Source organism: Sciurus vulgaris, assembly GCF_902686455.1.
Source record: "Sciurus vulgaris genome assembly, chromosome: 4".
In the NCBI taxonomy this organism is placed as follows: Eukaryota; Metazoa; Chordata; class Mammalia; order Rodentia; family Sciuridae; genus Sciurus; species Sciurus vulgaris.
In genome coordinates, this window is record NC_136464.1 from 173,853,587 (window position 1) to 173,881,277 (window position 27,691).

The 27,691-nt window shown below is 42.5% G+C and overlaps 1 protein-coding gene across 8 annotated transcripts in view; it reads left to right on the forward strand.

Moving 5' to 3' along the window:
• The window catches only part of MBNL2 (muscleblind like splicing regulator 2), a 150,538-nt gene that overhangs the window by 108,149 nt on the left and 14,698 nt on the right, over window positions 1-27,691 (forward strand). For 3 of the 8 annotated variants that reach the window (XM_079137711.1, XM_079137712.1, XM_079137710.1), the window contains 5 exons: window positions 1,112-1,375; window positions 7,777-7,830; window positions 8,469-8,622; window positions 15,446-15,481; window positions 16,748-16,842. In XM_079137711.1, the coding sequence (XP_078993837.1) occupies window positions 1,112-1,375; window positions 7,777-7,830; window positions 8,469-8,622; window positions 15,446-15,481; window positions 16,748-16,842 (603 nt within the window). The remainder of the gene's footprint in view (window positions 1-1,111; window positions 1,376-7,776; window positions 7,831-8,468; window positions 8,623-15,445; window positions 15,482-16,747; window positions 16,843-27,691) is intronic. The other 5 variants (XM_079137714.1, XM_079137715.1, XM_079137713.1 and 2 more) reach the window with 5 other exon arrangements.

Genomic DNA, 27,691 nt, shown 5'->3' on the forward strand with positions numbered 1-27,691 from the left:
AGGTGCATATATGATTACATGACCTGTGTAACTCTACATCACCCAGAAGAATGAGAAGTTATACTCCATTTATGTATGATGTTTCAGAGTGCATTCTACTGTCATGTATAACTAATAAGAACAAATTTTAAAAATTTAAAGAAACTTAAAAAAATAAAAAGAATGCTATTCCGGAAAATGAAAGACATCAACTAAGATCAGGTTCACTTGCCTGTTTCTTAAAAAGTGTTACATGCATCACTTTAGTAAGACCCACCAGGAGGTGCATTAAATATAAGAAGGGGGAAGAAAAAGAACCCTTCAAGTTCTGAAGAAATCTCTCTCTGTGTATTAAAATCTTGATCTACCAAATTCTGAGGATGGAAAATTTTGGTCACCTGAGATTTCAAGAGAATTAGGGGTTAATTTTTTTTTTTAATCCAAAACTTGTAACCCTATTCTACTTTTCTCCATTTATGTCTTACCCTTTATCTCTGAGCATAGTTTTAAAAAGAAATCTTTGGGGTTGTTGAAAACAATATAGTCACCTTAAGATGAACGTTTTGGTGTCCTGAATATTGTAGTTCCTGATATTGATGATCCTGGGCATAAATTCTCTCTGTAGAGCGGTGGAGAAGGTGTGGGAGGCAGGAGCAGGCAGATTCCCTGGTCCTACTCCCATCCAGAGAGAGGAGGCGCAAAACCTCACTTCCCTATAACTTTTTGGAGTTGGACCCCAATGGTAGCTTGACCCACACTGACATTCTCTCTCCATGCAATCAATCAAACGATCAATCAATGAAATGAAATTCTATAGCAACTCCAGAGTGGTTTTCAGGTAGGAAATTGGGGGCAGGGGTGGGTGGGTGGCCTAGGGCTTGCTACCCAGGCACAATGGAGGCTTTGTTGGTTTTTCTTTGTTCTTTTAGCTGAGCGGCAAGTTTCGGATTATTTTCTCAGTTTCAATATTCACCCTAGAGGAAAGGGCAACCCAAAGCTCAGATCATGGTCCGAGATCCTGGTCACCTGGGTTCTGGATAAGGAACCCCTAGGCCCGGGGCACAGAAGCCACCCTGAGCGGCGCGGGGAAGGCTCTCTGCCGCATCGCCGCTCTCCTTCCTCCTTGTCCCAGGTATGCAGGGAGTTCCAGCGCGGAAACTGCGCCCGGGGCGAGACCGACTGCCGCTTCGCACACCCGGCAGACAGCACCATGATCGACACAAACGACAACACCGTAACCGTTTGTATGGATTACATAAAGGGGCGTTGCATGAGGGAGAAATGCAAATATTTTCACCCTCCTGCACACTTGCAGGCCAAAATCAAAGCTGCGCAGCACCAAGCCAACCAAGCTGCGGTGGCCGCCCAGGCAGCCGCGGCCGCGGCCACAGTCATGGTAAGTGCGGCGCCCGCGCGCCCGCCCCGCCCCGCGCCCTCCCGGCCGGCGGCGGGGCTTCCAGGGCGGGGACCCCGGTGCCCGGACAGCTGGGACTGTGGAAGGCTGCTATTCCCGCCGCTCCGCTGCCTAAGTTCGTGGTCGTCCCCCCTTTCTGTTTGGTTTTGTTTTGTCCCCCTCCTTCCCTTCTTCGGCACAATAAATAAATCCCTAAGGTTCGGGGAGCCACTTCCAGTTCTGCCTGAGCCTGCGACTGGGGTCTCCTGAAGAGAGGGGCTCGGGGCCCGGGTAATGACCAAGGTGGGCGCAGAGCTTCAGAGCATGGGAGAGAAAGATGGCCCGCTGCAGCCCCGCAGTGGAAAGCCACCGGGAGGGGAGCTGTGGCTGGACCGGATGCCTAGCAACAAGTGACCCGGTCAGGGACCCGCTTTTTCCTCTTCCTATTTCCCCTTCTTCTTTCGCTCTCACCACAGCAGAGCCTGCCACCCCTCCCCCTTCCCCTGAAATCGTATGCAGAGCGCGACTCATGAGCCAGTGAAAACAGAAGCGTGCTGGACAGTGCTAACGCCGGGGCCTGTAACCCAGGCTTGCCTCCTGATGCTCCTCACTGTCCCCGAGAGACCAGCAGCAACATTCTCCTCATCACCTGGGAGCCTGTTGCAGCTCTAGAATCTCAAGGAGCCTCCCCTAGCAACCGGAGCATCATCGTGATGCTCTTGAGCTTCCAGAATCTTGGGCCTCACCCTAGATCTTTGGCACCAAGATCTGAATTTTAAAACCTTTTCAGTATTTTGTACGCACGTTCACATTAGAGAATCGCACGCCTAGAACACTGCTTCTCAAACTTACCTACATTCTGGGAGTAACTGAGGGCTTTTGAAAGGGTCTGACATTGACCCCTTCCTCCAAAGATTCTTGTCTGACTGATGTGACCTGGGCAGTGGCCTATCTTTAAAGCTTCCAGGTAACTCCAGTGCACATCCAAGTTTGAGAACCACCGCACTGGGTTACAGACATTTTTAATTGCCTTGTTTTAAAGAGAGAGGTCAGACTTATAAAAGTCTATTTTACTCTATTATAGCCACTGTGCATTCACTCATTCAAAAACTTTTAATGGGAGCTGGGAAGCATCAGGCACTTTCTGGGTAGAATAAATAAATGAAGCAGGTTCAATGACATTGTAGAAATGCATGATGGGTTAGAGGGGCGTGAAGGTGCCGGTGGTCAGTACTCTCTTGGAAAAGTTGGAGATGAAAGGTATCATTTAAAAACACATTATCCAACTACCGACTATGGCCTCATACACTGACGACTGGCCAAAACAGAAGAGTAGCTGTCACACAAACAAGCCCATCACCATGCAACATTCTTCTCACAAACTTCATGAAGGCTTGGGCCTGTGTTAAGTAGAGAGAAAGACACAGAATCTGCCCTGATGACATCACCACTTGGTGTGGACTGTGTGTTAACTAGATCTTTCCAATCTGAGCTTATCTCCACCCATCTTGAGAAATGAGTCCTTCCTCTCTCTCTCTTTCCTGAGAGATCTCGTCCCTCCCCGTAGGCTTCTTTCCTCTTGTTCTTCTCTTATGTCATTGGACATTACGGTGATTTTTTTAAGTTCCTGTATACATGTGGATGTGTGCGTCCATACAAAAGGGTCAGTAAAAAATGGAGAAATTTTCGCTTTTTGAGTTCTAGTAAAAGAGAACCAGAAGGAGGGATGGGAAAATGTTGAGGAAGAAGGAATTCCTTTTGAGTGCAGATGAGCCCTTTACACTTCCGTCCGGGACGGAATCCATCTTCCCACCCACTTAATGAAGGCCTCATATTACGAGAAGTTTTTGTTGTTTCATTGTAATCATTTTTTCAAGCCAGCTCTCAACTTATCCTAGCTGCTGTGTTGATTGCTGGGCACTAAGAACATGTTTTTCCATAGAATTCATCTTATAAATCATAACCAGATACTCAGGATATCTCCAGGACTGGTCAGGACTCTGGCAGCAAGAGACACACACTCACCTGAAGTATTGTGTGGTGTAGGATCCTTCCAAAGAGGGAGAGGGAAAACAAGACCCAGGGAAGCCAGGTGCAGTAACTTCAAAGCCTGTCTCCCTCTTCTTTCCCTTCCTTGCCTGTCCAGTCTGTCAGCTCTGTTCTGTAGGGCCAGTGTCTCCTATGACACAGACCATGTCTCTGAGCTTCTAGAGGGAGGGACACATTCTTATATCTCTTAATAAAAGAGAAAACAATACCTATGAGTACTGTTACAGAATCTATAAATAGAGCTATTATTTCCCATCTCTAAGGAAAAATTAGTTAAATGTCATTTTGGTGACTGTTCCTATAGCCAGAGGGATAGGAGCCACTACAGGCTTAGCCTGGATCACAGCAGCTATTTCTTACTACTGAGGTATCAGATGAGGTTCTGGGAAATGAAAATACTGCTCCCTATAACTCAAGTACCTGTTATGACAAAAACATGGTACTAATAGTGACCTTAGGACTGAGCCCTGATTTTATCTGAGGCCTGGTTTTTTTCTCCCTGTTAATTGGAAGCACCAGTTCTCATGTCCGCAATCAACATATGTTTCAATGACTGAAGGGGCAGTGCACCTCTTACCGACAGCCGGTGACCCAGGCTGAGGGGCTAGGCACAGAAACGTCCATGTACACTCACGGGCTGTCCCTCAGCCGGGCCGTCTGAAGCACAGCTGTGCTCTCTCAGGCCCCGCTGCCCATTCCACGGCACACTGGTCTCAAGGCACACAGGTGGCCGCTGGGGATGCAGGCGGAGGGAGTCAGTTGCCATAGTTTCTCCTATTGTTCCACTGTGCCCAAATTTGGAGTTCTGAGAAGCCACAGGATCCCGCAGCATCTTCAGAGGCAACCCAAAGGAATGTCGTTTCAGAACAAAAGCCAGCATCTTTCTGACGATGACATGAAAATTAATCTGTCATGTCTTTTTAGTTGAAGTGAGATGCTTATTCGAAACCAGCTGAGGTGCAGCCGGATAAAGTTAAAGTCTTCTCACCCTCATAGTGAGAGTCCTTGGTAGACTGAAGAAAAACTATTATTTGATTTCCTCTTTCAAAGGACGAATGGGTGGTGATTGCCATTGGCAGATGTCGATGTCCCATTCCTCTGGCTTCCCCATCTGAACCCACTGCACTTCCCTAACATTGTTTTTGTTGTTGTCTGTGGATTTCCCCTTATTTAATTAACGAGACCCTTTAAAAAAAAAAAAAGACATTTGAGACATATATTTCCTTTACGTCTTCTTCTTTTACCCTACCTCTTAAAAACTAAGCATCGCCTTCACCGAAACTTTTAAAATGTGAGAATAAACCAGAGCTGCTCTCTGGTAGCTTCAACACAAAGCGCGTTTGATGTTCGTGTAAGCAGTCTTTGTTCACACACACCAAAGTGGGGCCTCACCAGGAGAAAACTAGTTTGTAAAAGGAAACGGGACAAGCTGCCACCGGCTAGATAAGTTTCAGTGGTTCAAGAAAACATGCGCAGGGACACGGAAGTCCACCCGGCTCCTCCACATCCTTTCATCCCACATTGACACGGCAGCTCTGATCATTTTTGTCAGGGGTTTCCTGACCCCTGAGATGTGGTCTTTGCCTGTCACATCTGGCCCTCGGTTTGCTCGCCTTGACCTGCAGTAGGGCTGCTCATCAACCCAGAAATAGAAAATAGAAACAGTAGAGGCTGCACACGGGCCTCCTCCTGACTCATCCCGACAAGAGTACTAGCTGGAGGGATGCAGGGTGAGCAGAGGATCCCCAGTGCTGAGGAGGCCAGCAAGAGTGGACGCCAAGGGCCTGGCACATGACTGGGGCTCAGTGAGGTAGAGCCTCTTCTGCAGGGGAGCCTAAGCAGGTTCCCAGCGCCCACTGGGCTGCTTGATCTCTAAGGCTGGGTCTGAGCCTGAAGGTCCAGCAGTGTGGGTTAACAAGCCAGCAGTCAGCAGCACCAACTAAAACAGGGGAGTTTAAAAATATCAAAATAGGCCACATCGTCGCATAACTATTCATCCACTTGGAGTTCTAAAACACCCTCTCCATACAGCTTCGCAGTGTGGGGCCTGTGAGATCTTAATATGTGTGCCTTAGCATTAGCTTGGAAAGAAGACAGTTGCATCTGACACAGAAAACATAACACCGTGCCGTGGAGCAGACAGGTTACCACTGTCCTGCCCACTGTTGCATTGTTTCCTTATATTCCTAAATTATTCTAATTATTAGTAATTATTTTATATGGAAATCAGTTTTCAACAAACAAAAAAAAAAAAAAAAAAAAAAAAAGAGAGAGAACATTATCCTACCAGGTATTAAATTATTAAAAAACATTAAATATTTCTTATTCTACTTAGAGACTTCATTCAGTGATGCCTTGTTAATTTTGTTCCTAAACACCTGCCTTTGGAGACCCTTCCAGAGAGCATGTCAGAAAAGACGCTCCCTTCACTAGATTCATTGTGTACATCTGGACTACAGAAGGCGAAGGGGCAGCTGAGTCTGGACCCTGGGGGCCAAAATGGTTCTGAGTTTAACATCCAGTTCATGTTCCCACAGGCTCTATGAGAGTTGGCTATGCCACCTTCTTTAGTTAACAGAAATTTGTTTAAACTCAAAAGCAAAAGCGAAGCCTGCGTTATTTCACAATGTAACACCGTGCAAGGGCCAAAGAATTTAAACACCACCACGGGCATCGTGGGTGTTATTTGATGTTGAATTACATTTGAGGAAAAAATATCCATAAGTTTTCTCATTATCCGGCTCGTCGGTTGCTTTGGTTGGTGACATTCACCGCTTGACTTTGAAAACACTGCTTTCCTAGTTTTTGGTAAGCTTTATCAAAACCACCTTCCAAAACCTTGGCCATCCTGAACCCACCCCTACCTGCAGCCCTTCCCGCTCTGTCTTGACTCCCCAGCCCCAACTCTTCTTCACCTATCTGCTGTCAGCGTCCTGCTTTCCATCCTGAATCATCAAATGATTCTCCCAAGGAAAATATCATTAATTATTCCTGTTTTAAGGGTCCGGTACTATCTCATTTTGTTTCAAATGCCATAGCTCTCCCCCAGAACTTCAGGATATAAATTTTTAATTTTTAGACAAACCTTAGGGATTTACCTATTGTGCTAAACATAGAAAAGGGATATTTCATTTTTTAATTTGCATTGAAGCTATTCCTTTGAATTTATTTTCACAGAATTCCATCTTAGAATTTTTCCATTTTTTTTTATAACAACTAACCAGGAATAGGAAAAATTTTTCATTGTAGTCTAAATCAATCCATATTTGTTATTATTTCAGTTGTTTAAATGGAACTATCTTCCCAAAAGTATGGTTATAAGCTAAATATATTTTATTTCTAATCTTTAAGCAGTTCTTTGCCATTTTTAGCTGTTTGCTACTGTACTTGTTCTAGCCAAGAGTTCTACTTCTCATTAATTGGTTTGATCACTTATTATACCTAAAAATACAAATAGAATTTCCAAATATAAATCATTTTAATACCCAAGGACACTAAATACCTTTTTAAAGGTATTTTCTTAGTGTGATCCGGTAAGTTGTTCGAGATGAATTATAATTTCAAATGTAATAGAAAACAGAATGGATGATAAGTTAGTCACTAGAAACAGGAAAATGGAAAAGTGAGAATCTGGATGTTCACAATTTAAATTCAAAACTTATTAAATTTTTTAATATACTAGCAGAGTGAAGAAAAGAATTGAGACAATTATCCACACGATTCAGACAAAAAATAAAGATCCAAACCCAAACAGTTTTGCCAAAATAATCTTGTGTTTGAATATTTTTTTGCCTGAATTTTTTGTCTCAGTTTGCCACTTCATTTTGTTAGGCCAGATCTGAATTAAGAACGGTTTTAATGAAAATTTTCAACTTGGATCATACTTGATGCCTTAGTGTTTTATATTTGTTTTATATTCGAAAACTAACTTATCAGAAGTTCTTGGATCCTATGGCCCTTAAAAGTTTTGCTTTTTTTTTTTTTTTTTTTCTGAAGCAATATAAAAAATGCTTATGGTGTGTATGCAAGCTGCTGTTTTAATTAACTTTCCTGAATTTCAAACATCTATATTTTACTCTCTTATATGCTTTTAACTAAGGTATAGTAGATGCATTTTTGCTTCGATACTAATTTTAAGGTGTAATATTCATTTCTTTAGAGAACATTTTTGTTGTTGTGCATGCCTAGTGTTTTGTACGTTGTATATTGCATTCAGAATATTTTTTTCCTTCTCACCTATCCACAATGCAATGCCGTTCCCATGATGCACCTCTGCTTGCTGTTTACCTGTATGTTAATTCGCTTGAATCCCATTGGCCCACTGCCATCATGTGCTCGCTGCCTGTTATTAAAAGACTCAGTCGACTGCCAAAGCAATGAAGCGACCTCTCGAAGCAACTGTAGACCTGGTACTTTGACCTTTCACCTTTCGCTTTGCATGTAGCTTTTCAGAGAACCATCTGAGATTTGTATTACTTGTAAAATATTGGTTGCAACCAATCGTTATGATTAATTTATGGAAAAAAAAATTCAATAAGGTGTTTAGCCATCTCATTTTCATATGTTAATCTGTGAAATGAATTAAACCTAACCAATTTTAATACCTTTTCCAAAAGAGTGAAGCAAATTTAAATGACTTGGCTCAGAAAATGCTCATTATAATTCATATTAACCTTTAAATTCAAGAAATTGCCATTTAGTTAAAGAAAAGAATAGGTATTAATAACACCAATGCTTCTTTCTCCCCCTTAGAATAGTTTAACCATTTTAAAAGCCGAAGCCATTTTTTTTTTCGTTGTTGTTGCTTGATAGTTTTTCTTTTCCTTAGTTGAGATGCTACCGTTTTGGGTTACAGAAATCATGCTTTTGCTCTCAATAACAAGTTCTCACTCATTCGACATTGCCGCTGTTTAAATTAAGGTGCATGGCAGAGGCATCTCCTTAGCTGTCGTTTTTTAAAAAGAATGTTGCGATTGATGATCTCTGCGTACACGGAAGGTGTGTGTGCTTTAAGTTAGACATATCTTATCGAATTCTTCGTTTCTAGGCCTTTCCTCCTGGTGCTCTTCATCCTTTACCAAAGAGACAAGCACTTGAAAAAAGCAACGGTGCCAGCACGGTCTTCAATCCCAGCGTCTTGCACTACCAGCAGGCTCTGACCAGCGCGCAGCTGCAGCAACACACGGCGTTCATCCCAACAGGTACGCCCCTGACCGCCCCGTCTGTGTCCTGTGCCCTTCGGTCATGTGCTTCCTTCTCATTTCCTTAAGCTGTTTGGTGGCATCTAGTTTGCATTAAAGGTACAGTACAGCCTGAAATGGCTCTTGTGCAGGATATCTAGATGTACTGGCCTTGCCTTGATAGCTAAAGATGCTTAGGATTCTAAAGCCAAATATTTGATAGGGCCAAGGGACAGACTGAACCCATGAGAAACAGCAGAGCAGTTAGGGCTTCTAGTTTTTCTTGCATTTACACAAGCCCTGTAAAGTCGTTGATGTAGTAAGACCTTTTATGTGTGACAACTGAAATTTGTCCATAACTGCTGAATGATCTAAAAATAGCAATTCCAGTAAGTACTAACCTTTTTTTTTTCTATTTCTATTCGAGCACTAAAAAAATGAGGCTATTCAAATTAAAGCAATCCTCTACTCATATTTTTATATCCATTCTATCTCTTTCTCCATCCTTCTCAACTTTCACCAAGTTCACAAATATATAGAACTCTTATCTCAGTCGCTAAGCCAATGTCTGACTGTGTGAGGCATAAACCTATTACGCCACTAAGAGATCAATTGTTAATTATAGGATCTAGGAATTTGAAGGATTCCTGGTGATCTCATCCGGTTGACTGTTTTACAGATGAGAAAACTGAGGCCCTCCCTCAATGAGAAGTGACTTTCCAAGGTGGCACAACTAAGAAAAGACAGAGCCTAGATCCCTAAGCCCAACCCAACTTACATAGCACCACACCACCCAAACGGCCTCCATGTATGGATCCCAGAGTTCTAAAAACTCAGAGAGAAGTGGAGTTTTTTTAAAGTACCATAAAATATGAGAAAGGGGGGGGAAACAAAGTCATAATGCCCATCAGCTCTCCCCAGTTTGTCACCCACTTCCCTGACCATTGACACAGCCAGACACACATCTGCACCAGGCACAAAGGCACACAGTCACAATAACTTGATTGTGGTTTTCACCACATAGTTGTTTAGAAGCAGGGCGTGGCGTAAACCGTGGTGGGATGACCCTCCATTGAGATTTCCTTTTCAAAGTCAAAACTCCTCTAATAATTATTTCAAGATAAATGTAGATGAATAATAATTGCATTGTTGATCTAATCCCTATGATTGAACTTTTCCAGTTTATATTCATTTCCTTAAATTCCATAGCATTTTAGGAATTAAGATGGGAGGGAGTTTAATAAACAGTTCTGTGATTTTCTTTGGAAGAAAATCTATACTTTTAAATGAATTTGTAACCTGAAAATAACAGTAATTATTATAATAAAAAATAAATTAGGTAAGCAAAATGATTTTTTTTTAAGGTTTAGTTTTTTTAGTTTTAATTCAGTACTGTTTTAGTTCTGTACCTGTCTTAAACTCAGAGACCTGTAGAGGGATCTCTAATTCAGTACCTATTAGGGCTTCACTCTTGCCCTGTTGCAACCGTAATCAGTGACTTTCCATGCTGTCAGAGCATAGCAGTATTGTACTTGTAGCCCACTTGAAACAACAGAATTATAATTACTGGAAGGCCAGTTTACCTTGAGGTCCTCTACAACATGTCTCAACGTAGACCTTTTGGCCACTAGAAGTTTTCAGAGAAAAAGTTAAGGAATAATATACTGAGGAGAAAAACAAAAGAACAAGTCTGTTTTGGAGGAATGGATGATAATGCCATTAACGTCTCTGGGGAGCTCTGTGGAAACCCTGGAGCTAAGCTTTGCAAAAAGACAAGACACCCTCTCAGGCATATGAACACTCCAGTCCAATAATGACTGATTTGTTTAATCACTGAAAGAGTCCTCACTTTAAAATATTTCACCTGGAAACCCCTTAAATATTTCGAAAGCAAGGATGAATAACATCCCTTAGGAAATCACCTGCTTTCTGTTGGTGAAAGGTGTTCTATTAGGGACCCATGTTAGGGGTTGGCAGCTGTGGCTGTGCACTTCCGCCCCCTGGTGGATTCTCTAGGAACTGCTCCAATGTGCCTGAACCTTCTCACAGTGAGGTTTGGAAGCCAAAGGGTGGGCCCCAGCCCACTTAATCCTGGGAAAGAGAAGTGTTTCCATCTGTTACATGATATAAAGATCATAGTGGACAGACTGTGGATCTCATGTTCTGAAATGGTGTTCTAAGAAATTTTCACATGTTTCTTTTAAATGATGAACAAGAGAATAATATTATTAGGATTTTAATTTTCATTATGTAATCTTTCTCCCATTTAAATCCGTAACAGAAGTTTCTGTGTTTATGTTAGGTTGAGTTTTTATTTCAGGGTTTCTTTCTTATAAACCACATTTTCAAGCATATTTTAAGAATGATAATAACAATAATCCTTTATTGTTAAGCTGGTTGTTTTAAAACCTCTACGAGTCAAGTAATGATACTCAAAAATAATTGTAACTTGATAGGTGGTGGGCCCATTATTTTTAAATGGACCATTTTTTCTATAAATGTTTTACATAAGCAACTATCATAAATAGAAGCAAAAAAAAATTATTCTCCTAGAGGTTACCCTTTATCAAAAGGTCATTCATGGTAAAGCTTTTGATGTACTACTAAAAATCTCCCATTGACACAATATGAACTTGGAGTTCAGGAATCATGTCTCCAGGCTGTAAACATGTTAATATAAAATACCACACAAAATATGAGAATCTTCTCCAAAACTTTACTAAGATAATTATTGCCCTGGTTGATTCCCTAGCACATTTGCAGTGGGTGGGATTTTTCCTGTTTTTTTTTTTTTTTCTTTTTTTTTTTTTTCCTTTTTTGATAGGGATTATTTTAACCAAGTAGTTATACATTTTTCTTTGCTATGTTAGGAAAGTGGCAAAACCACACAGAGTTACAAAAATAGCAGCATAATAATTCTTGGCATTTCTCTGACAGGTTTATTCTGAGTTACTGTACGTGTTCTTATAGACATTATCTCATTATTCTTCAAGATGTTGCCGTTCTGTTACTGGCAAGCATAGTTATTTGCATTTTGCAGATGGAAAAACTGAGGCTGTGTCTACACTGCAAGGTGATCTATAAAATTAATGGATTTATCCAGATAATTCTTGCTCACAGATACTATAGCTGGAAATATTTGTGTAACTGAAGCAGAAACATTTTGAGAAGGCTTTGCTCATAGAATTAGTGCCCTAGTGAAATGCCTCAGCCGGACAGAACATGGGCAACCCACAGAATCCTTCTTTTATTTATTTCATTGCCTTGGAAGCACAAAATAAGTCACATGGAGAAAGTGTTAGCCCAACATTTCCTAATGAGGAGATATCCTAAGTGTTATATGAGGTTATCACACAACTTCATGAGAGATTCAACAGCATTTAGTAGAAACTCTACCCGCAACAGCCCACAAGAAAACGTTTATCCATACAGCGCAGCACATGCTTCCTGAACATGTGGTATGTTCTGGGTTCCAGAGCCAGGAGGAAGAAGGCAAAGGAGTTCAGAACTAGGAGGGAAGTGAATATAAAGCAGTCCCTAAGGAGGGGCTGGAGAATGAGCACAGCTATGTGAGAGTGAAGCATCCCCGGGGAAGATGGGAAGAGAGCATTTGAAGAACAGGAAGTTGTCCATTAGTGTAAAGAGCCCACGAGATCCCCGGGGAGAATGGAGAAGTTAGCAATGGGCTTCCAGAGAAGAGCAGGACCAGAATCAGTCATCGAGTCAGAGAGCCACCATATGTCAAAAGCTATGCTTTCCAATATCCACTTCACTAAGGCCAGGTAGAGAGAGGGGCTTGTCCAATTAATTTGGTTAAACATGTTACTTCACCCAGGACCAAAGCCAAAGTGAACAACCAATACTAGCCCAATGTGACCAGAGGATCTGCTGTTGATTACTGACAACCCAGATGACATTCACATACGTGACACAGGACAGCCCTTCAAGAAACCCTATTCACACTGAAACTCAAGAGAGTAAGAGGAAATGTGTGTAGAGCTAACTTTGACTCCGGCCAAGGTTGAATTTACATGAAATTATTTACAAAATAGGTGCTTTCATAAGTTTTAGGAGCCAGATGCTTCTAGGACACCTCTTATTAATGGCTGAGAACATTCATCCAGCACACTGAGCACCTCTGTGCCCCACAGATCTGGCCAGACCCACTCTCTGCTCTTCCAGGTCATAGGAGAAATGGGTGTTTTTCAGGCACCCATGTCTATACATAATCAAAATTTTTCAGAGTGCTGTGAATGAAGAAGTAAAGAGTTCAGTGAAGTTAAAATAGAAAGCTGATCTGGATGGCATGGAGAGATACACCAAAGAACAGCTGAGCAGTTTTTGGAGGCCTGGCATAGCGTGAGACGTGGAAGAGGGGCAGCTTCCTGTGGGCAGCTCAAAAGTAGGACAGAAGTGTGATGTGTTCAGTTCAGAGCACTGAAAGTCTGCTGTTTGCTGTTGCATGCTGGTGGAGGACGACCCGGGGAGGTGGCCAGAGCCTGGGCCACATGGGCCCTCCTCCTGGAAGTGCTAGAAACCAGCAAATCATTTCCAGAGGAGGAGTGAGCAGGCCTGCCTGGGGTGAAGTTGGCTGCCAGCACAGTGAGAATGGCCTCTTAGGGGAGCAACAAGCCAGGCAGGACTTCGTCTCATGGCCCGGGTTAGAGGTAATGGTGACCAGGGCCTGAGGAGCAGCAGTCTTGAAGGGCAGCCAGGCCAGTGTGAACTACACCTTGGAGCAGGCTTGCCTTGGCTTGTTGGTGAGGTGGACCTGGCAGTGTTGTGAGGGAAAGTGTCACGCATGACTTTCAGCCGCGGCTAAACTGGTGGTGTCCTCAGGTATTTCTTGAGGCGGAGACACAGACTCTGTAGGAAAGGGCAGAATTGAAACATCTTGAATGGGAGATACTGTGAGACCCAAGTATTGGAGCCAGCGAGCAATTAGATGAAGGGATCTGGGGCTCGGAGAAGAGAGTCCACATCACGTGGGCGCCATGAGCCCGTTGATTCTATCCAGGTCCACGTGTTGAGTGGTAAACCAGGAAAACCTACAGAGAAAGCCCAGCAGGCAGAGTCGGCAAGTTCAAGGAAGGGAGCGAATGGAGCAAAGTAGACCAAAGGGAGTTGCTGGAAGGAAAAGCAAAAGGTGTGCGTGTGGTTTAAAAAAAACAAGGCAGGACGGTGGTGTTTCCTGGGGTGGCCAAGTGCAAAGTGCTCCTGTGACTTGGGACAGTAGTGAAGCTGTCTGAGTGGCCACTAATTGCAGTGACATGGAGTTTGATGACTGACACTTGCCGTTAGAGTGGAGAAGTGACAATGGAAACCAGCTGGGAGAAGATGGAGAAGAAAGAGGAGCAAGGGAGTGAAAACAGACGTGTAGGTGACTTCCTCGGAGTTTGTGAAGAGGAGAGAGAGCTGGAGAAAGAGGTGGAGCCATGAAAGGGATTCTGAGGGTGTGTGTGTGTGTGTGTGTGTGTGTGTGTGTGTGTTTCCACTGGATGCCCTCACATGTTTGTTGTTGAAGGATCCAGTAGGAGCCCAGTTAAATCACCCCTTTTCCTGATGAGGTCATGTTAGCCTGATCAAAACGGGGACCAGTCGGGCAAAAAGTCTCCCTTGGGTGCGCAGTGCTCAGCAGAGGAAAGGAAGATGTGCAGACCTCACGTTCCTCAGCTAATATCTCAGAAGCCACTTCCGAAACCTTCAGTGGGTACCTATGTTCCTTAAAAGCCACGTCTCTGACACCTACATAACACCCAGTCTTCAGTTATCAAATCCATATAGGACCTTGAGTTTCATTCCAAGGAGCTGAACCAGTATGGTAGCAGATAGTTCCTCAGAGCGCTTGGTACCGTCCTTTTACAGCCCTCCACAGCAAGCAGTACTGTCCCTGATCAGTTCTCTGTCATGTGCATCAGTAAGACCCACAGGCAAGGCAACCATTCCTATTCCTTCCTCCCACCTCCCCACTAGACACCAACCTAAGATTTCTAGAAATCTTACCAAAGGCCTCTCTCAGGGATCACCTCATAGTAACCATGGCAAAATCCCTAGCCCAGCTCCTAAATCTGCCCCAATTCTGCAGTCTTGTGTCCGTACAATATTTGGACATCATTGCTAGGTGCCAGTCCTTGATCACAATGGACCTCGTAGTAGAAGGTAGATCACACACACACGCAGACCATTCTGTAGGGAGCCTCAGTCTTCCTGTGTTACTGACTTCCAAGCAGTAATCTAAAATCCACCTGCCCTGTCCTGCAAGCCTTTGATTCAGAGGATGTGAAAGCTTACTGTTCTTGCTTTCATATCATTGTTGACACAAAACATGCTATAATCAAACAAACAAACTTCTAAGGCAATCAGTGCAGCATGATCTAGCGACTGACAGGCCTGACCTGGATTCAGGAATAGAGTTCTGTTTCTAACCTCGCCCTTGACTCACACGGTGACCTTGGAGGAGTTACGGTGCCTCAGCTTTTTCATCTGTAAAATACCCACATCCTACCTGGGAGGATGAACTTGATAATGTCTGTAAAATACTTTGAGGTCTGAGAGGAAGGATGCTGCAGCATTATCACATGTCATTCTTACTAGAATCATGTCAATGTGTATGAATAGCAAGTGTGAAAAGAAGTCTAAGAGTAATCTTGGAATATTATTGGCTTAAAAGAAGTCAGATATATTTGTGTCTGTGCTGACAATGTGAATGGCCCTAAAATACTGTTTAAACTAACCCTACTTATTTCTGGTTGTGCTTCGATCTCACTTTGAATGTTAACTCTAAACCGCTAACCTGTTTCTTTCCCTTTATTCACTGTTTCCACCCACCATTGCATGACATCAGGGTCAGTTTTGTGCATGACACCCGCTACCAGTATTGGTAGGTTTCAACCTTTTTTATTTGTCTTTTATATGATGTACAGTACCTTCACTTGCTTGAAATTTATTTCAGAGATGGTAGAAATGCTTTAGGAAATAGTAAATCTGAAGGCTTATTTGGCTTTAGAGTTAACGTAGACATTTTTTAAGATGTATATTTAAGAAAATGACGGTTTTAATGTGACCTCTTGTGCTAGAGCAATCACTACAAAGGCCTAAAACCACAAGTACGAGTCTGCTTTTTAATGATTTGTGTTTTGTTTCTCTTTATAGTTTATCTGGTATAGCATAAGAAAAACAGAGAGGCAGGCTAATTTCATCAATGTTTTAAAGTTTCATAGTGGTGTGCCTTTATCTCCTCTTTGCTGTGTGTTAGAGTTATCAGAGTTTCCCAGAATTTATTTTTTAAAAAAATTATTTATGGATGTATTTTGAAATCAAATGCCTAAACTGCCTGCTTGATTATCTTTTGTCAGTTCTCATTGATTTGTGATGATATTCTGTAATTCCACACTCCCTTAGATGGTAAATTTTAAAAGTAGATAGCTCTCTTCATACCTTTCAGTACCTTGGTACAAAAATCTGTCTTTAGGACATGTGGATTGGTTCCACTGAGAGTCCAGAAAAGCAAACATCAGCAAAACTTGGCTCTTTCACGTAACTGTGAATTTATAACTAAGAATTTATATCAAGACCATGACTTTGGCTCTGCTGTTTATTGATCAAAATAAAACACAATCCACGATCCAGTTTACATGAGCAATGTCAAATGGAAAGAAAAATTCAATTTACGCATAATGAATCCAAAGAACACCCTTATCCAAAACTAGGCCCACATATTGAGCCCTCAATGTTGTAGAATTTATGATGAGTCTGTGTTTGATGATCATATATTCTGACTTCATTGGATATTACCTCTTGCATTTTTGGAAATGTCATGATCACCTGCCCTTTATACTCTGAACTAGGAATGGATCTGTTGTTAGAAATCGAATGTTTATAAATACATCAACCAAAGTAATCTGCTTTGGCCTTTCTGGGAATCACTGATTGTGTTTTAAAACTTCCTTTAATTGTACTTGTAATAAGCTATTTTCCCTTTTTTATTTCTCTCCCATGCTTCCTTGCTTTGCATTGTGATTGCATGCCATCTGCTGGTTTAACCCATGATGGCTTGCTGCTCTGATATTCACCATGCCAAAACCACTTCTATTACCATAATGCTACACCCTCCTGTTCATTGCTCCCATGGCTCCCCTCCTGAAAGTACCCATGATGCACAGCGCTACGTCCGCCACTGTCTCTGCAGCAACAACTCCTGCAACAAGTGTCCCCTTCGCAGCAACAGCCACAGCCAATCAGGTTTGCTCCTTTTAAAGCTTTCTTTCACAAATCCCGAACTCTAAATGAGTGCTGATATTTAAAAAAAAAATTCTCGGTGAGAATTTTTTTTTCATGTTTATCCATCAAATTTTATTTTTTTAATTAGTTTATAGCAAGCATTTACGGACAGGTTGCACTTATTTAGAGTTAACATTTACTGCCAATAATGATGTAGCTATGTTTTGTGTTGCACTGTTTGTTTTCGTACCTAATATTGTGTAATTAACCTGACAGGCTTAAATTCCTTTTAGTACAGCATTAATTATCCAGTGGTTTGTGAATTGCCACACAAAAACAGTAGAAGCGTACCCTTGGGTGCTTCAAAAATGGCTCTATTTTGATTCAGTTTGTTCAGACCCTACCATTTGTGGTGGAGGGGGAAAGATTTTTCCTCTTAGAAAAGTCCCCCCTTTTTCATCCGTGTCAAATTTGAGGTCCAAATAATTGTTATTAACCTCTGATCTTGGTCATCAGTCTGGCAAACTCACCGTGTCCCCACTGGACAATCCGTTTAGATACTGGAGTAAGAGCCAAACCCATTGGAAGAAGAGCAACAACGTACCACTGGTTCACAAAGGCTGGATATAACTGATTAGGAGAGTTTAACTCTGTTGGTTTCGTGCATGTGCCAGTAGGACCGTGATGTGATATTTCCCCGTGAGAGCCAGTCGGCCATCTCCTATGGTCCCCTGCTGGCTCTATCTCTGACCCTACCCCATGTGGGCTCCTGGTCCCCAGGAGATGAGTGTGAGATGACCCAGCATTAACTCTCACCCCGCCTAGAAGGACACTTTACGCGCATGCCCTCCCTTCATTGAAGAACAATTTTGGTTTTTTGTTTAGTTTTGTGTTTTGTTTTGTTTTGTTTGTTTTTTTAAAAATAAAATCAACCATGCGAATTACAGATGGAAAAGGACTTACAGGTAGGCAGGAGGAAGGGCCAGAGCCATGGGAAGTGGCCCACTGAGAGCCACCCCAGGGCACCAAGGGCCCATTCCAGGCTGCGTCCTTCAGACTTGGAAAGGCTGACTCGGGCTCCAGAGGGTCTGGATTCATCCTAAGGAGAGGGGGAAGGTGGGAATAAAGGTGAAAGCCCGGGGCAGTCCCATGGGGCCCTGGAGTTGCGATACAGAGGGAAAGATGGAGGAGGGAGCCGGCAGCGCAGTGGGCAGGACAGGGGCAGGTATGAACCCCATGACAATCTTCAGCTCTCCACTCGGCACCGCATAATGCCCACCTGTCTTCCAAGGAAGGCCAGCTCTGCTTCCAAACCAGTATGACAAAGAGCAACAGTCACTTTCCTTAGTCGGGAAGATTCCTTTTAAAAATCGTGGGAGGGGAGAAGTGGGGGGACCCCTGGCATCCATCCACTGTTAGGGTTCAGCCGGTCTTCTAATGGGCTCCTTTTTAGGGATCTGTGCACATGCTTCTTTTGAAGCCTCCTCTGACCACATCGATGTGATTTTTTGGGCCCAATTTGTATTACACAGTACCATCCTAAGGAAGCGAGTTTGAAGTACAATACTGAAGTAGTATTTGCTACAGTAAAATTTTAACTTTGTGGCAAGTTAAACATTTCAGACTCTTAAAGATCTTTTCTAGGAAAAGAGGCCAAGATAAGGAAATATTTTGCAGCTTTAGGATAAATTATATATTATAAATATTTGGCCATGTGTCACATATATATTTTCTAGTCTGATGATCTGTTGGCTTTATTTCATGGAAAAAAGACATAAGGAGATTGCAAACACATGTCAATTTGTATATGTGTAAGGAGGCAGGGGTGGGAAACCTGAACTGTTTAGAAACTAAAATGTATTGCTTTAAAGCAAGGTGTGATCGGTAAAGGAACTAAGAAATTTACTTTCAATTTAATCAAAAAAACATAATTAAAGGAATACTCACTAGCTTCAGGAATCCTAGATTCTGAGTTTTAGTTTGTCAGATGTGATATTTGCTGTTTGATTTCATGTAAATGATGACATGAAATCCTTTAGTAATTTGTGTGTGTGTGTGTGTGTGTGTGTGTGTGTGTGTGTGTGTGTCTGTGTGCATGCACACAGGGTCTCACTAAATTACCCAGGCTGGCGTCAAACCTGTGATCTTCCTGGCTTAGCCTCCCATATAGCTGGGGTTACAGACATGCACACCCCACCAGTTTTTAGCAATTCTTGATGAGGCTCTGCTTGCATATGAAAACCATAGAAAAATATATCACTGTAAACGTAAGTTCTCAGAGATGATATTCTTTATGTATTTTCAACAAGTTTCAAAGAGCAAAACACCTACAAAAGAGCTTAGACATTCTCTTGGCACCTAAGACTAGGAAACTGAGGTTGTTAATGACTGTGAAATAAGTTATTATCTTGTTAAGAGTTTACCCTTTAAATCCAAAGCAGATCACATCCAGGTGATTACAAACGTCTTTGAGACGTAACGAACCTCAGCTGTCTGGTTTGTGAAAGGCAGGGTAGAACTGGATGGCCTGAGGCTCCTGACTGTGAGGCAGGCCTGAGCCTGAGATCATATAAATGAACAAAGCAGAACGGGAGGCCGGGCCAGGTACCACTGGGTTCACGTGCCCACGATCATCTGCCTCCTGTCCTTCACGGAGCCATCTGTTTCTAACACAAAATGCAACAGGGTTTGACGTTTTGCCAGTTAATTTGATCGATTCAGATTGTCATTTCAAATCTCTTAGGTACCTGTAACTAGAGATGAGTCATTCATAGGAGAAAGAAGCTGGATGGACACCTCCCATGTCCAGTGATCTTTCCATGTCATCCCATAGTGAACCACATGGAAGGGCCAGTCCTTAAGTGCCATCCTCAGGTTGGATCACCAAGAAAAGATTTAACTGAATTTAGATTGGTAGTTTAAATAAATACAGACAGAATCTAAATCCATTTGGGGAATTAAAAAAAAAAAAAAACTGTGGTTATTTAACTCTAAAAGTAGATATATAAACAAAAATAAGTCAACTTATTAAGAGCTATTTCCTATTTCAATTGAGGTCTTTAGATCTTAATATATGAATTATACCTAATGATAATAATATTGTTATTATTACAAATCACTTATTATGTCCAAGTATGATTCTGTAAACGTCCTCTCACATATTACAAATTATATGTCATACCATCTATTCTATCATATATTATATGAAAGGATACATTTGTATACATATAGATCCTCGTTTAATCCTTGCAGTAGTTTATGAGATAGATACAATGTTCAATATCACCATTTTGTGGATAGTAAATCTGAAACAAAGATCAACTACATTAACCCAAATCACACAGGAAATAAAGGACCTTGCTAGAGTTTAAGCCTAGTCAGTCTGGCTCCAAGATCCTGCTCTTAACCACCATGGTTTACTGTTTCTCTCCGTTATTATAAATACATAACTCCAAATAAACTGTCAAGAGAGACCCAAAAGCAACAAACTCCATTACTATTCGGAAAAATGAAATAGTCTTGCTCACACAGCTCAAACTAAGAAGAAGCAAAACTGGGGAGATTAACTGAATTGCAAGGCTGCCAGCTGGTTATATAATAGTCAGGTTATGTTTAAAAACCACAGAGTTGACCCTGTTCATTCTATGTGATGTTACAGTCAGTGAAAATGACCAATAATTTCTACAGAAGATAATCCAAATTAGTCATTAGTCTTGGTGAAGAAGGTTCATGGGTTTCTTTTGCCGTAGACTTGACTCCTAGCCTCTTCCAGCTTCACACGCAGCTTGTCTCAAAAGATAATGATGGTAACCTGTAAATTAGTCAGTTTCAGTTCACCAGCAAAGGAATGGAGCGTGTCAATTTGTAGATGCCTATATTGAAAGAGTTAAGAGTGTACATGAAAAGAGGTAAACAGCTTAGAGTGTGGATTACCTAGTTTTATTCACATTATAGAAAATTCTATTTAATAAAAGAATGCAGATTAAAATTTCTGTAACTGGAATGGTTATGCTACAATTGCCTTTGTATTTTTCAATTTCAGAATTATACTCCCTTTTCAAAGGGGGAGAAAATAATTTCCGAATGAATGTGTTTTAAGTTTTAGCCTCCTCGTTTATATACAGAGGTTATACAGTTCATCTAGTAACATCCTGAAAGGGTCAGTTAAAATAGAGGTTACTCTGAGTCGTCCCAGAAACCCACCCACACCCCCACCTCATCTAAAAGTACTTTTTCTACCCTCTGAATTCTGTGACCTTGGCATCCTCGAGAGAGAAAATGAAGACAAGTGCTGTACAGAAGTGGGGGAGCGGAGTGCAGAGTCCAGCAGGAGAAGAACCACGATCTGATGGTCAGAGGCAGCTTGCAGGAGTGGCTGGCTCTAGGTACCGAGACTCCTTAATGCCAGACTAAAGAGTTCAGCCCCTGTTTGGCCGCTGCAGGGTTTTCAAGCCATAATAGTGTTGGAAATAGTATTTTGAAAGACAGAGCAGATGGATCCGAGGCAGGAGCGTCTGCAGAGGCCATTAAGAGGTTTTAACAAGAATCTGAGCCAGGGCAGTGGTAGCTGGCAAGCGGCCCACTCTCTTGCCTTTGCCCATTACGCAGGGAGTGTTACTTTCAGCCAAAGAGAAATATAGAAAGGTTCCAGACTGTGGCAAAGCCTGTCCAGAGAAATGTCCGGTGGCAGAAAAAGATGCGGGCTGAATGGAAGGTGAGCCGTGGGAAGTGGCTTCTTGGGACCTGAACTTGGCTTCTCCTGGGACTCAGCAGGTGGCCCCACTGGTCAGATGCCTCCTATATACACACCCCGACTTGTGGCTTCCCCCTACCTATCTAGGTGCTACCAAAGCTCCAAGTCCCCAGGCCTGTGCTTGAAAGGATGTCCCTCAGGTGTGGAGAGAATTCACACGTCCATGTCTCTCTGGGGTCATTATCCATCTGATCGTCCTGGTCTCAGTCCATACTGGGAAGAAAAGTTATTACAGCCTGGAGATGAGGGATCTTTGTGAAGCACCCCCAAGCAGTGCCTTAAAAGCGACAGTCAGATGACGTCTCTGGCAATATATTAACCAACACTGAACCACATCTCCAAAAAGTGATTGGTAGAGCGCTTGCCTAGCATGTGTGAGGCACTGGGTTCGATTCTCAGCACCACATACAAATAAATAAACAAAACAAAGATCCATCCACAATTTTTAAAAAAAATTTTTTTAAAGTGATGATTCGTCTTAGTTATAACCCCAAGCCTGCCACATCATCTGAACCCTGCTCCAAAGATCAACTCCATCAACAGAGTTGGCCTGAAAAACGATTTATTGAAAATTAGTTGGTAATATAGCATACATTCATAGCCATCTCTTTATTGGAATATTTGATAAATTAGAAAATTCCATTTTCTAGGTTTGCTTTATATGATAATTTCAACAATATCTTGTTCGAAAAATAAAATAATTATGTGTAACCAGAATCATATATTATGCTTCATCTGGCCTGCTGTTGGTTACTAAGGGGAAAGAGAAAATCTCAAAAACTTCCCACTGCACTTATCCCTGGCCTATGCACGTCAACCCAAACCTCAAAGCTACTGTGTACGCATTCTTGGATACGTAAGTTAACCTGTGTTAACCAAGAAATGCAGAAAGGTAAGGTCATGTTTTACTTCATCTCTCTGGCATCTCTATTGTAAAATATCTATTATTCAGTGCCATCTGCTGGGGCTATATTCAGACAAATGTAGGAGGCATTCAACATTCCCCGCTATTCACCACTTGACCCATTTTGGGGCCTGTGATTGTTTCACAAGAAAAAATCTTGATTCTGCAAGGCCACAGCGTGGGAGGAGTGGGCTCCTGTCAGATCTGTCTCCTGAAACACACAGCCAAGTGCCTGCCCTCTCCGTGCCGATGATCACCCGGGAACACTTTCCTCACTGTTTGCCCGCTCCTGGGAACACAGTACAGAAAGCAGCTGGGCCCCAAGGATGCTGGTCTCCAAAAAGGCAGATGCAGCAACTGTCAGAACCCAGCCCTTGCTAAATAGTCTTCTGAGCCGAGGCATCTCCATTGGCATTATATTGACAACTTGGTTGATCCTCCTTGAATGTTTTTGCTCGTATTAGATTTTAGCACAGGGTTCGGTTTCAGGAATAGATCTGGTTGCTTCAAGTGAAGCAAACTGCCCCCTCAAATATTTTATGGAGAAGGCAGAATTGAGCATGTGTGTGTGTGTGTGTGTGTGTGTGTGTGTGTGTGCCCCTGCGCACAGAAGCTTGATGGAGTCTGAAGACTGCTATTTTAAAAACTATAAAAGTTGCAACATTTGCACTCCGTTAATGCTACAAGTTAACACTGCTCACCAATTTGAGTCTAAATTCCATTGTGTGGCAGGGCTAGGGCATTGGAATCCAGACTTGCTCCTATGGTCAAAGGAAGATTTTTTTTTTTTTTTAAGGTGGGGGTGCTCTTCCTGTCTTAGGTGAATGCAGGTGTATGAGACCAACATAGAGGCAGATGAATTTTTCTCTCCAAAACATCAGAAAATAGGGAGAGAATAAGCCTTTTATTTTCCTGCCTCAGAAGCAGCTGCCTTGCAGGACCACCATGAGGTTCAATTAATAAATGTACTTGCAGAGTCTCTAAGGAAAGGCTAAGTTATGTAAGCATTGCAATCTAGTACATTTTCATTTTTCATGAATAATTTACGTCTCATGGAGAAAAGCCGGGGTAGAGTTCTTTTGTATATAGCACCTAAAGACATATCGGTTCCAATTTTGTGCAGCTGAAGGGAAAAATGTCAAGAGCCCTTCTGTGGAACTTTCCTGCCCATGGATCGTCTATCTATCATACCTCAAATCCCATCCTCTTTTGCCATTTGATGGGATTGGGGGGACTTCTTTTGGATTGAAAGTCATATTCCCCATAGTGTGTTGGCTTTCGTTGGTGGTGGTAGAACCATGCTCCATTTCTCTGATTTTAGTCTTCCTCCTCGGAGAGGAGCGGACGTGTAGTTCATCCTGTGTGTGTCATTTCTAGCTTTAGGTTCATAAGACAAGAGAAACTGCAGTGCAGGAATCCAGACCCATCTTCAGGGGCTGAATGACGAGCAGGGTCTCATTCTTCACAAAGGTTCTTCTGAACAGAGGAAGATGTTTCCTCCCAGTTTCTTTACCTACATAAGCTCTTCTGCTGCTGTCTGCCTTCTGCATTTCTGCCTGTGTGTTGGGGGAAGTGGGCAGCTCTTCTGTGCAGGTGGTGGGGAGAAGAGACACACCCAAAGGTGTGACTCCACCCGCCAGATGTGACGCCACCCGTGTCATGTCATGCACCAGGTGGTTTAGGTCTGGCCTCTCAGCCCTGCCCTCCAGGAGTCAGCGGCAGGCAGTGACTTCCACGGCCAGACATGTCCAAGTCTTCTGATCACTCCAGAGGCCCCTAGTTGAGGGAGCTGCTAAAGACATTCAGGGGTTCATTGTTCAGCCAAAGAGATGTGAGTTGATCAAAGTTCAGAGCACATTTCATTTAAAAGAAAAACAAAAACAGAAAACAGTCCATTTGCAAATGTCGTTTCCTGGGAAGTAAGCTCCATGCAGGGCCTTATGCCTAAAGTAGCTAGGGATGGAGCTCTGGGGTGTGTAGAAATTAGATAAAGGATAGGTAGAGACCAGTTTGAAATTTAAAGAGCAGAGATGAAGTTGGCGTAAAAGGAAAAGATAACTCACCCCAGCGTTCTACTTTGCATATGTTATTGAATTTAACCCTATTAAATGGGCTCTGTTTTCCCTTTTACATGTGAAGAAACTGAAGTTCAGATTTAGTCACAGCTTTAACAAGTGGTAGAACCTACATTTGACTTCAAAGTCTGTTGTTCGTCAGCTTTGCATCAGTGTGACAAAATACTGGAGAGAAGCAACTTAAAAAGAGGAAAGGTTAATCTGGCTTCATGGTTTGGAAGGTTTAGTCCATAGTCAGGTGGCCCATTTGCACTGGGGCTTGTGGCAAGGTAGCTATCATGGCAGGAGCACAAGGTGGAGCAGGCCTGTTCACCTGATGGCAGCCAGGAGGTAAAAGGGAGATAGGAAGGTGCCGGGTTGCAATATCCTTTTCAAGGGACAACCCCCGCCCCATGACCTAACTTCCTTCCACTAGACCCGTCTCTTAACAGTTCCATCCCTCCCAATAGCACCAAGCTGAAGCCCAGGCCTTTAATACCTGGGCCTTTGGGGAACATTCCAGATACAAACTACAGCAAGTCAGTGCTTTCCCCCTTAACTTACTTTCTCTCACAGCAGCATGTGTTGTTTAGAAAGGAATTTCAGGGTCAGTCTCGGACTTCATGTCATGAGACCTGCAGACAGAGCAGCTATGATTACAGCACAGATCCAAGCAGGGCCACTGTGTGTTGTGAGCGAAACGGTTTGCTTTGGACCACGCTGCAGTGAGGGGAGACAGTAGAGGTGGAAGGTGCAGTGGGCAGCCCAGAAGGTGCCCTGAGCGGGTGAGGAGGGGCTCGGTTCCTGAGGGCTTCCGATGACAGCATGAGAACCAGACAGGAAACGGTTGGTGAGGTGCTTGGAACTGAGACTCTTCTTGGAAACCTGAGTTGGGGGGTGTGGATTTGAGCTGAAGGAAGCTGAGAGCTTCCCAGGAGAGAGGGCTGGCTACTCTTTGCCCTCTTTGATGAAGTGATGAAATCAGGATGCAGAGAAAGAGAAAATCAGGATGGGGGCTGAATAATCATGAACCACAAACGTCCAGAGAGGTAAAGTTTTGACCTTTGCTCACCCAAAGGTGGCCCCTACAGATTGGTGGATTCCAGTACCTTCCTTCTCTCCACCACAGAACCCTCCTCTGAGACATCTCTCCCACTGACTTTAGTAAAAAGAATTATTCTTCGCTATATATCTTCATTTTGAGTTGTACTAGAAGAAAAAAAAAGAAAATAACTTGTACTAGAACAAATTTGTTGACTGGCATTTTCTGACATCAGCTTATGAAAACTATAGCTATTCTAGCAATTAGAATCCATCACGCTTCAGCATCAAGTATAATATGCTGGGCCTTTGGGTCTGTTTGCTTTATTTGCAGTGGTCAAATGATATTACTCTTACCATCAATCCCTTTGCTCTGTAGTATCAAAAATCTTCAAGTTTATTTGATAAGCTTCCTGCAATCAAATACGGACACTTTTCACTATTTACCACAAGGCATTTCTGGAAGGCACATCATGAAACTGATCATTATAAAATGTCACCCATTTCCCTTAGCCACAGGTGTGTCAGGCATTATAGATCTGACCCAAGACCTGCATCAACTGAATCAAGGAATGAAAGGCAGGAAGTCATAACAGCAAATTAATCCCAATCATGCCACCTGTACAACAGCATATTAAAAAATTAAAATGTAAGTTACATCCTAAATTGGAATAGTAGCCCAGATGAGCAAAGTGGCTTATCTCACTCACATAGACAGCAAGGGGACCAGGTAGAGAACCCTGTTGTGTGTCCTCCCTGGAACAATCTTCTTCCTTTCACCAGCAGCTTTAATGATCATGGAAGGACCCCAGGGACTTCAGAGCATGGGACCACACAAACATAATTCTAGCCACTATGACTCATGAAGCTTACATGTGCCAGGCAGTGGGCGCAGCCTTTTGTGTGAATTTTCTCACCAAAACCCAAAATGGCCCTTTAAGGGACCATTATTACCCAACTCCACAGATGAGGAAACTGCACTTAAAGAAACAAAGACTCGCCCAGTATCATCCTATGAAGTGGCAGAACCAGGTTCTTAACTTTCTCCAAGCTCCTAATCCTCATTTTCTAGTGAGAGAAGGACCTGGAGGATCCTTCTGACCAAGGGTCTCTTTCCCTCCACCAATCATCATTCACGATGAACATGCTAACTATACTTTTTTTTTTTTTTTTCAACAGTCAATAACTTTGCTTTCTCCTTAGAATTTAGAAAGATTTTTTGAGGAATCAAAAAGATAGCCAGAGAAGGTCGACTTGATTCCTTCTTTTTCTCCAAGTGTTTTTCCAGGACTAATCTCCCAACCATCCCATTAATCATTCTTTCAGCCTTTGCCATCGTCACGCTGAAATATGTGAAAGGGCTGGAGGACCACTTTAGTTTTGAGAATTCGGGAGAGAAGCCTGGCTCCAACCAATTCCTATTGTTCGTATTCTTTTCTTGACTCTTCTCTAACCCCTGTAACACTAAGGATGGCCTTGAACAGGAAAGAAGCTGAAAGAGAGAAATTAAAAAGTGTACAAAGAATGAAAAGGAAAAAGTCCAGCATATTCCCTGGCCTTGGAAAAAGGTGTCTCAGGTTGGTTGGTTTGGGGGTTTTGTTTGTTTGTTAAACATAGGCTGGCAAGTCCCCCCTTCTTCCTGCTTGTTAGATGGCTCCTATGTGAGAAGAGGTGAAGGCTTGGAAATCAGGCAGATTTGCATTAGACAGGGCTGGGCTCACAGTCAAAAGTCATTTACTCTAAGCACAGTAATCTAAGATTTTCTAATAAAAACTATGACTTTTCAAAATGTTGTCATTTTATGGCTTAGAATAGGAAATTAAAACACTTAAATATTACCATATAATAGTGATAGCATGTATTTATGTGCTTACAACCACCAGACACTTTTTAAATTCATCATCTGATCTTTATACTACCTTGTGAGTAGGAACAATTCTTAATTCCCATTACAGAGACAGTGAATACCAAGGATCAAAGATGTTGAGTGACTTATCCTTGTTTACACACCTACTAAGCCTGGAAGTTGGATTTGAACCAGGTCTAACTTTAAAGAATGGAAGAGTCTGCCTCTTGGGGCAAGTTAGCTTCCTACTGTAGGGGACACTGATCATCACC